Source organism: Psammomys obesus, unplaced genomic scaffold, assembly GCF_907164565.1.
Source record: "Psammomys obesus unplaced genomic scaffold, mPsaObe1.curated_primary_1811, whole genome shotgun sequence".
Taxonomy (NCBI): Eukaryota; Metazoa; Chordata; class Mammalia; order Rodentia; family Muridae; genus Psammomys; species Psammomys obesus.
Genome location: NW_026585643.1, coordinates 6,129,909 through 6,140,644, shown reverse-complemented (window position 1 = coordinate 6,140,644; position 10,736 = coordinate 6,129,909). Strand labels below are relative to the sequence as shown.

Genomic DNA, 10,736 nt, shown 5'->3' with positions numbered 1-10,736 from the left:
ACCTTAGAACTGTGAGCTAGGTAAACTTCTCTGCAGGTACCGAGCCTCAGCTATTTTGTTACAATAACAGAAATCAGATCCATAGAGTTTCACTGTTTACTTCACAGCTATTTGTAACTTTAGGGAAAGTCTAATCTTAGCATCTCTGAACTTCAGGTTCCCCACTGCCTTCTTAAAGGGATGTTTCTTTCAAATTATTTCCAGGAAAAAAAGATAAGAATGGAAGACAGTGGGCTGAGAGGAAAGGGAGGGGCAGGAGAAAGGGAAAGATGTTTGTGAACTTGTTACCCACTGTTACTGCTCTCCTGTTGTATAACCAGATCATCATCAACATTTCTATTATTTCTGCATCATGTTCTGTAGATAGACATTAACTTTTCCGTCATTTAAGAAAACTGTAAGCATAAATGACACAAACAAACCTGTTTGAAGGGAGATGCACTTCAACATTCAAGGCCTTCCATTCTTACTTTTCAACACAAAATGTTACATCTTCGTTACTCTTCACACAGCTTCTGTGAATTTGGAGATGTAACATACAGGAACTGACAATCTGCCACCAAACACAAAGTGAACGGAAAGCAACTCTGGAAGGATATCTGTGACCTTATTTTGAATGTTACCTAAGAGTCATACAGATTAGCTGGTCTCACAGGGGATTATAGGCAGAGAGAGTTTCCCAATAGAAGGCTCCAGAGCCGGGATGGAGAACAAGCACATTTTTCAAAAGGCAGCTGTCTAAAGTAAACAATTTTCAGAAACGATTTACAAAGTGTGGAAAGAAACATGGGCCTCCCGTTGGTGTGTCCACCTCAGTCACACACACGAATCACACACTCACACACAAACCACACATCTCACACGTAAACCACACAATACACGTATGCAAATCACACATCTTCACACTTATGCACAGAGGTGCATCACAGACATGCACGTACACACAGTCATCACACACACCTATCACTCACATGCAAAAACTCATGAGCTCCTGAGCATTTGTACACACACACACACACACACACACACACACACACACACACACACACACACATATTTCACTGTCATTCATATAAGTCCTAAAAAGTTTAAAAGTCTAGGGGGAAAAAAAACTGTCCTGGAAAAATAACAGCCAACAGAATTTGATTTAACTGCAAAGGAGCAACAGAATTTATTGACCAAATTTAAACACAATAGTTAAAATGGCAACATTGTATTTTCATTGTAAGATGAATGAAAGAGAGCCCATTAGTTCAACCTGTTTACATTTGTTAAAAGAGTGACTATCAAAACCAGCAGCATGCACAGTAGTACATATGCACAAAATGGAATTATATCAACAAATATACAAAATATTCAAAATAAAAATATTTACAGGTTTAAAAATATAAACATTGATTCATCTATTCCATTAGACCATTGGAGTGGTGAAGGAAAAAGGACCGTAGTGGTGTTTAGAACCCTTCTTTGAAGTAGGTTTGGAAAGCATAGAGTTCACTCTAGGAGGCTAATGTTTGATGTTTTTCAGGAGATTAACATTCTAGTATAAAAATAATATCTACAAACCTACCAGTTACTAACAATTCTCCTGTGCACAGAAACGATGCAGCCACGCCCTGTCCTCAGAGGCTCTCCTGTCAGGAAGACTGCTAGAGAAGTGGAGTTTCTGCTTGGCTTTCCTTAGTCACTGCTGCTGAAGAACCTGCACTTCCTTCTATGCACTGAGATGCTGTATGGGAATCAGACAGGCGTTCACCAGAGGCTAGTGGGTCGCTGATGACAAACAAAACCCACGGGGTTACAAGTCAGAGCCATTTTCACTGCTATCTTCTTAAATCCACCACTATTAATCAGATCAGCTCGGCTAAAAGTTTATTCTGGAAGCGACGGCACTGTTCGGTAGTTCTCAATTAGGAGTTAGGAGCATTGGTTAATTCTACCTATGTGACAGTGCTGTGTTCACCCACCATGCCCCTGGGCCCCTGGGCCAAATGTGTTTCTAGTATTTCTACTTTCGTTTAAGTGACCCAGATTTGAAGATGTCTGAGTGCATCTCAAGAACCAGGAACCAAGGCTGCATTAGAAATATGTGTTCTTGTATAGAGGAGAAAGTTCATTATTAACCCCCCCCCCAACATCTGCTGGCCTACAGTCCAAAGGGGTAAGAGCTCGCATTGATTCGCCCACTGTGTGCCATTACTACACAGAGGCAGGGGACAAGTTGACCAAAGGTGGGTGGCATGTGTACGAACAAAATAATCTCATTAGTTGTGACACTGATGCAGTTTCGAACTGATTTTCCCTAAATACTGAGAAAAGCTTCTCACTGGGATCAAAGAGAAAGGAAACCACAGCAAAGCCTAATGGATTCCCCACTGAAATTGCTTTTCTGGCTATATTATTGGCAAAACAGAGATAAGATTATACAGTTCATAAGTACAATCTAAAGAACTGGAGGATATGGCCCCAAATTTTAACCAGCCTAGCTAGGAAAAAAAGCTGGCTTGTTTAACCTTTTAGACTTGTAATGCAGATTTTTTTTTTAATGAAAGCTGTTGATGGCTATTTAAAAACCAAGTTGTTTTACTTGAAATCATCATTTAAATGGCATCTACCATCATAAAAATGGAGTTTGATTCTTATAGTTGGGAACTTCAGTTGGTTTCTTGCTTTAAATGATTAATTCAAAAGGTGAGTGTTGGCTGAAAAAAACAAAAGCAAATCTCCAATTAAAGCCTGGGTTTCGGAGTCAGGTTCAAACTCTGCCCCCGTTATTCACAGAGTGACTCGGGCCTCAATGATCTGCAACCATCTCAAGAATTAGTTTCTTCCTCTGGAAAATGAAGCCAAAACAAACCGGGCATGCTTCTTGTGAGCTATGAAGATAACACTGGACAACAAGTGTTTTGCTTCATCTCTAAACACTGCAGAAAACACAGCCTGTGGAGGCTAGCTGAATTAGCCAGGAAATGATAGGATGTGCTCAGTAAACATCAGTTGAGTGAGTTAATGAAACGGAAAAGGTAAATCGAGATCCCAGGGCCACTGAGGATGGATGGCTTACAAGGAAGATACTTGCATCTGGGATTCAGAGTTGGACCAGGACAAGGACAACTCAGCTGCTCCCTGTTTAGGCAGACAACAGACCAAAGTTGATGGTGGGGAAACTGGGCCCATGTGAACTGCTGTAAGGGGTGCAAAATGGCGCATCTGCAGTGGGAAACAGTATAAACGGTCCTCAAAGGCTTCAGAAATAAAATTCCTGTATGGCCCAGCAATTCTGCTTCGGGGTATTTATATCAAAGGCCTTGAGGTCGGAATCTCGAAAAGCTTTTTCTAGTCTCATGCACACTGGGGCATTATTCACAGTATCATGTCTGTTGACAGGTGGCTAGACGAATAAAATGCGGTATATGTGTGGCACAATGAAATTGGCAGCCAGAAAGGGAGGACTAAATACATGACAAGGTGGATGTTGCCCCTGGGGGTGCTATGCTCAGGTAAATGCGCAAGTCATAAAAGCACAAAATCTACCAGGTCCCACCGTTTCTGAGGTATCTAAAACAGTCTACAGAATGGTGGTTGTCAGGGTTGGAAGGGAGCACAGGGAGCTGCTGATCAGTGAGCAATCAAGTGCCCGTTATTCAGGCTGCATGAATTCACGCCATCAGCAGTGTGCCTACAGCTGTGTGAACTGTGTCGTACATGTACAAATTGAAGAGGGCAGACTTCATGCTGAATGTTCTTACTACAATGAAAATACACAGAATACTCAGAACAAGACTAGTCTAGGCTTAAGGTAGGAAAACAAGTGAAGCGTGCCTGGAATGGGCAAAATCCTTTCAGGGAAGAAGTGTTGCCATGACAACAGAAGAGACTTCTGTCTGTACTTTCCTTGTTAATCTCTAGAAGGAGAGGGTGCTCCAAAGAGGAGGAAGCCAATTGTTTGCGTATGGCCCACAAAGGAACAGGGAGCTGCAGGTTTTCCTGTGTGTGACCCAAGCACCAATGTCTCAGACACAAGGCTCATTTTATCAGTTTGGAAGTGAGTTGGCTTTTCCTGTTAGAAGTGAAGTGAGGCCAATGGTTTCAGCAGCTTTTAGCTCTGTGTTACCCCAGAACATTAAACAGTTTATAGCCTACCCCTAGAGACTAAGGAAAGAGGGAAGTGCAGAGAGAGAGAGAGAGAGAGTGCAGTGAAAGGGTCAAAAGGAACAAGAAATCTGAATTCAAGTCCTACCAGGGAGACAGTTTCACCTCATATGGCTGTGAAGAGGAAGGAGAAACTCTCAATAGTGTTTCCAGCAACCCTTGCCCAGGAGAGCTGAGCCAGCGTTGGCTACTGTCAGAAGTTTTAGAAGCACCTGTGTGGCTTGATTTACTCCCCCACCCCCAGTCTGCTCCAACGTGCAAACTATAAGTGATGCACACAAATGCAAGACATGCAAAGGGGACATGGGTTTAATGAACACTGGGAAAATCCAATGGCAGCACAGCAACATGTAAGCCCCCAACTGGATTTTTTAAAATTAAGTAGTAGATACAGTACATGCCCTGGAAACAAGTGTTTAAGAAGATGTCTCAGTGGAGGTGAGCCAAGGCCTCACACTCCCAGTACAAGGCAGACAATCTGCAATGACTTGGAAGCAAGGAAGCAGCAAAGCATATTAACACAATCCAGAAGGCCAACAACATGGGGAACAACTATGCTGAAAACAAAGGGAGAGATAAAGCCACGTGAGTCAACCTCTTCTGATAATCCTCTCGGTGAGGAGCTTCCCCAAGTAGACCAGAGAGATGGCAGCAATGAAAACTCTTAGAAAGTTTGGTCAGAGAAATCATAACAGCTGACAGAGACTTTTGACCTTGACAAATGAATCAGCAAGGGGCTCCTTGCATATTAATTTCAATGAATGAAAAATGTGCAAGACATCGTCTGCACAGGTTACACAAGGAATGTATATTTGCATGTCAGTAGGCAGACGTTTGTGCAAAATGCATCTCAAGAAAGTCCTGATGATCTGTATTCCATTACTATTACATGAAGTAATAAAAATGTATTTCCTCTTGTGATTATTTGAAATGCTGTAGTAAACAGAAATGTCTCCCACTTCTTGGTGAAGGAGAATAAGCCCCACTGCCGGCAGAATCAAAGCAGGGCTAGATTGGCTTTAAGTTGAGTGTGTGTGTGTGTGTGTGTGTGTGTGTGTGTGTGTGTGTGTGGTGTTGTAGATATCTCAAATACAGGTTGTCTTTGTGCAGAGCCATTAAACTGACAAATTTTTCCCAGCAATGGCTTTGGCTTTTTGCCCTTTCCTCCTTTCCTTTTAGGCAGTTCTTTGCCCCAAGGGTGCCAAACCAATGGACCTTAGAACTGTACATACCAAGAAAGCATAATTTGTTCATGTCCGACCTTTATCTAAAAAACAAAACAAAACAAAACAAAACAAAAGAAACCAGCAAAAGTTCTGTGCAGTCCTCACCAGACTATTCAATAACAGATTCATAAACAGTTGCCTGCAAATCTAGAAATGTCTTGCATTGAAGATAAAGTAACCCTTGGCACAAGAAAGCAACTCTGATCCCTTTTCTGTGTTTGGAGAAGGCTGACTATTGTCCCACTTGCTAATGACTAAGGACATTTAATTCCTGGCCAAGTCCTTTACTTGACTGGAATGGCTGCTGTTCTTACATGTTCAGGGTAAAAGATAAAAATCAGGAAAAAAAAAAGTGTGGTGACAAGAATTTTGTAAGCAAAACCTTTGTAAGTCTTTTGTGGGTGATTAGTTTCCAGGGAAAATTAAAGTAAATCTTGCTAAAATTTTTCTTCACTCACAAAGAGAGGATGGCATAGTGGGTGAAGGCAGAGCATTTGGAAGAGTGGCTCCTGCTACTTCAGTAGCCAGCTGCCATTCCTCTGACAGTGTCTGACCCCATTCTTCCTTTGCTGCCTTTCCTACACAGCTGAGCAGGAGCAGACGAAACCCAGCCACGAAGTCATGCAAAGGTGAATAAATATAATCTCTGCAGGGAAAAGCACAAGGAAAAAAAAAGCTCCTTTGTTTCCTGCTAGAAGCAAAATCTATATTCTCTCCAGTTCTAGGGGGAAAGAAACTGCATTTGAGGGTCTAAATATTTCTATCAATATTATTCAAATTTAAAGTCTCTTCTCAAGGGCAGAGATGATTTTCAAAATATTGCCAAATCTCAAGTATTTTGAGATGTCTTTTGTCTGTTGTTTTTTGTCCAGATGAATTCCTGAGCATGTGAGATGCTTGGGCGGTTTCTGATAATGAGTCCAGAGTGCTTAGGGTGATGAGGACAGAGAGGGTCTCATCTAGAGACATGGGAAATTAAAATTTAAAGCATTGCTTTGAGATAGCATCAAGGACCTGAGACAATGCAGTAAAAGTCAGCAACCTGACCAACTAAGGTATGCAGCAGGGCCCCTCCTCTGAGGGAATAGCTACAAATCACAAACGGAAACACTCCTCTATGCCTTATCAACTTTTCCTCGATGCCCACTTATTTTTGCTTCCTTCGTACTATTAAAATAAGTTTTTCATATATTTAGCTTCTTTTTTTCTTTTATAAAATATAACTAAAATCTTAAAACACAAAATAGCAGACCATTTCTTAGTCATCTCTCTAGAACTCAAATTACACTGTGCTCATATCATTCACACACATGCAGGGTCCCTGGGATCTGTGCCATCTCCCTGGTGGGCGGCAGCACCTCTGGTAGAAGCTCCGGCCCTCTGAGATGCTCTGAAGTGCATATCCCCAGAAGGATATCAGTTTAATCAGCAGACACTAATAGCATTCTAGGAAGCCCTTCACTGTGTCATTCAAACTGCCAAGGCATCAACCTTTCATCTGAAATATTAGAAAGCATATATCGAACCAAACTGCTTCTCAAAAGATAATTTAGTAGAATGTTTACACACTTAGGCTTGGTAGTATCATGTGAAGAACATACTTGTCTCAGGAATAGGTTTATATAGCAAAAGTCAATAGTTTTAAACTTGTATTTTTCTATTATTTCTTGGAATGTTCATTTTGGACTTCCTATATTTGGGGAAATGGTTGGATCCAACATTTTATAAACCAGGTAAAAATCTCTGGTTTGGGCTGAGAAACAGACTCTTAACCAAGACCAAGCAAACCATTGTTCAAGGGCATCAATCCTATACATATATGTATATAATACAATACATTTGTATTGTGTTTGTGTTTGTGTGTGTGTAAAAAAACCCTAATAAATCAAAAGCTGCACTGCCCCAGGCTACGGTACATAAAGAACCTCAATGATTTATTATCATATCCAGCTATAAGACTGGACTTTAAATTCTATATAATTGACGGGCTGTAAAATGTTAGCCATGAGATAAACTGTAAAATATGCTTTAGCGACACAGAAGAAGGCTGACATTTACAAACATCAAAATACCGTATAATTAGCATTTAGTGAGATCTTTCCTTGATCCTGAATTTTGCACCGAGAGGGAGGGGTGGATCCAAAAATACACAAACAAACAAACAAAAACACATAAACTACTAGTGAGCTTTTTATTTCTCCTCAGACAAATGATCTGAACCAGCCAAACCTTCTCTGTTTTCTAGAGATAGAGCTTTACCTATTTGCATATCTGGCAACCGGAAGCCGAGGGACTTTCTACCAATCAGCAGTCCCTTCGACTCATCACATAGCTACATGGATCTTTGAGCTTTTCAGGTGTTTTCCACATAAGGATAAAGCAAAGTCACCCCTCCCCGTTTATTTTTATTGGAAAGAGAGGCAAGAATCCTGTTGTTTAGTGATTCCTCAAGGCCCTCCTGACTCTAAAAAAGCCTGGTAGCTTGGTGTTATTTGTTTGTTTGTTTGTTTGTTTGTTAATTAGATCTGGTTGAATCTTATTTTCTGCAAAGGCAAGAAAAGGTGACTTCTGAGTGATCCGTGATTTAAGGGGGAAAAGATTTTTTTTTTAAAGGTTAAAAGAAAAAGGAAAGTGCTAGAAAAGACTTCTCAGAAACTTATCTGAACTCCAGGTGTAACATTTGCGGGCTGTCCTGCCCCTGCCTGCAACAAAGACTTCTAGGCCATATGGAGAAGGGTGGGTCTAAGTCTTGGCTTTGGGGAAAACAAACTTCCTTCATTGGTTTCCAGGGGAAAGTTGTATTCCTTAACATATGGCCCATCCATCCTCCTTGGCCTTGGAGACCTCACAACTTTTTGGCACTGTCATGGCATGCTGCTGCCCTGATGGTGGTTCCAGCCAAGCCCCGGTTGCTGACCCTCCGGACCAGCACTTTGGAAACAGGGATTTTTGTTCTGGGCATCTCACTCCTGGCTGGTTGCTGGTGCACCACAGGATGGCTGGACGGAATGTTGGAGAGATGCTTGATGCTAATCGGGATTTTAGAGTCCTTCAGCAAGCTGCCTGGTGTTCTCAGAGGACAGGTGATGGTGCCTGGAGACACGGGCTTTAGCCGGGACAAGCAGGGGGGGTCCTCCGTGGCAGGAAGAGGGGCTGGACTTCCTTCGGGTTCCGCATAAAGGTCGTAGAGAGCATCGCCGCTGTCGCTGTCCCTAGCAATGGCCACCTTCTTGCTGCTGCTGGCACTCTCTTCTTCTGGGCCAGGAGTGTTGGAATCCCAGTAGCCCTCGTCGCTGTTAGGGACGCCGCCTTCTTGATGCTCCTTCTCTGGCTGTTTGGGCTCCTCCTTCTGCTGGGACTCCATGGGGATCCTGTGGAGCCTCCTGCGCTTGACCGAGGACACATCCTTGTCCACCTCCCCACACCGGGCATCAGCGGAGGTCTCAGGGGCCAGCTTGGTGTCCAAGGCGGTGGCGGCCTTCGCCGCGCCCTCTTGGGGTCCTTGTCCTTGGTCCTCACTCTGGGACAACATGTCCCAGAATTCCGGGAGATAGGTGTCGTCCACCTCGTCCGGGCTGGCCATCTCCTCCCCTCCTCCTTGGTAGGCCACCACGCTGGGGTTCTTTTTAGAGAGAACTGGCTTGCCTGGCCCGGGGGCATGCTTGTCACAGCTGGGGCCTGCCTCTTCTTCTGGGTCTGCAATAATATCTCCACAGCCTGTAAGAGAGTCAAAGCTTTTCAGTGAAGTCACGTCAGAAAACATCAAACAAATACGATCTGCCGACGGGTCTGAGGGTGGATCAACAGAGGAAGGGTCAGGGACGGCAGACGCCCGGCCGCTGCCACCTTCGGAGTCGACAAGGGGGACGGTCTTTATCGGAACGTCACCTGTCCTGGACGCATCCTCGGCCTCCTGGACCTCACCGGCTCCCGACTCGAGGGCTGCCCCGGGCTTCTCCGCGCGCCGATGCCCCTCGGCGTCCTCTCCCCGGGCGCTCTGGTCGCCAGGGCCGGAGGGGCTCGCGGCCTCGAGGCAGGTCCGCGCCGGGACGCGCTCGGCAGATGCGCGCGCCTGCTCTCCCCCTGCGGGCTCACCTGCTGCGTGTCGCGGGGCGTCCTGGCCCGAGCTGTCCGGGCGGCGCGCGGCTCGGGGCGGCTCCTCCTTGACGCACTCCAGGCTGGCGGTGAGCGAGCCGGGCAGGACCAGGCTTCCCGGGCCCGCCGCGCGCGCCGCCTTCTCCTCCTCCTCCTTGCCGCGCTTGTCCCTCCGGTGCCAGCGCATGCTGCTGAAGATCCCTTTCAGTCCCCTCTTTTGTTTGCCGCCAGCCTTGCTCGCCTCGGCGGGGTCTCCCTTGCCGGTCTCGGATCGCCCGTTCTTTTTGAGCAGGGAGAAGAAGCTGTGCGACTTGGCTACCGAGCTGCTGGCCAGGGAGCCCAGGCCAGGCCCGGCGGCTTTGGGGGGCACGGTGCTCGGCCGGGCCCCGCCGTGATCGCCCCCGCCGGGCGGCTCCTCCTTCTTGCTGCCCTCCAGCACCAGCACCTCGGCTAGTCCGTCGTGGGTCCTGCTTCTCACCATGCCCGCCGGCCCCGCGCTCTTCCCATCCCCTTTGTTTTTGACCCCAAAAATGCTGGGCATGGTGCCCCCCGATTTCCTCTTCTTGAATAACTTGAACGCAGCCTTGTTGATCTTCCCCGACGGCGGCTCTGCGGCGGGCGTCTCCGCGGCGCACTCACAATGCGAGTCCATGTCTGCGGCGAGGGCCCCGGCCTGCTCCTGCCTCCTGCAGACCCCCGCGCGCGCGCCGCCGCGCTCGCTGACAGCCGCGCCGCCGCCGCGGCTCCTGCCCGTCTCCATGGAAACCGAGCGGGCTCAGCCGCTGTCGTCAGCCGTACGCTCGCGCCAGGCCACTGTCACCCGCGTTCTAAATCAACCTGAGCTGCTCCCGCTGCTGAGCTGTGGCTGCTGCCACTGCGGCGGCTGAAGCGCGCAGACCGGACTATCTCCCCTCCTGCCGAGAGCTTATATAATACCCTGGGCGCCACATAGGTTTTTGTGTAGCAGAAGCCTTCATCGCCGCCCTGAGCTGAAAGAAAAAATAAATAAAAAATAAATGAAATTCGCAGTTATGAGCAATCGGATCTCAGTGTGTGGATTCTCACCAGCTCAGGTCACTACTCTAACTTAGCCTTTTCCGGGGAGCCCAGTTTCAGGCATCGACACATGCTCCCCTGCACCCACAAGAACAATGCCTTTTCCTTTACCATCTATCTCTGGCTTCATGCAGCCTCCTGTCTTCCCCGGATCCTTCACATAAGTTAGCATGTGGGCGTAAACCCAGGAGGCACCATGCCAGTCTG

The 10,736-nt window shown here is 46.2% G+C and overlaps 1 protein-coding gene across 2 annotated transcripts; it reads right to left on the bottom strand.

The window, feature by feature from the left end:
- Positions 1-1,152: 1,152 nt before the first annotated feature.
- Amer2 (APC membrane recruitment protein 2) lies at positions 1,153-10,494 on the bottom strand. Of its 2 annotated transcripts, XM_055617299.1 has the most exons (2): positions 9,474-10,494; positions 1,153-9,095 (listed from the first exon to the last, which is right to left on the bottom strand). In XM_055617299.1, the coding sequence occupies exons 1-2, from the start codon at positions 10,231-10,233 to the stop codon at positions 8,224-8,226; spliced, it is 1,632 nt and encodes a 543-aa protein (XP_055473274.1). In that variant the 5' UTR covers positions 10,234-10,494; the 3' UTR covers positions 1,153-8,223. The 2 variants fall into 2 exon arrangements, with proteins under 2 accessions (XP_055473274.1, XP_055473266.1); XM_055617291.1 differs by having other exon boundaries at positions 1,153-10,494.
- Positions 10,495-10,736: the final 242 nt, after the last annotated feature.

What these genes read in the sequence shown, in the direction of transcription:
- Amer2 (XM_055617291.1), bottom strand. Translation starts at nt 10,233, where the DNA reads ATGGAGACGGGCAGGAGCCGCGGCGGCGGCGCGGCTGTCAGCGAGCGC.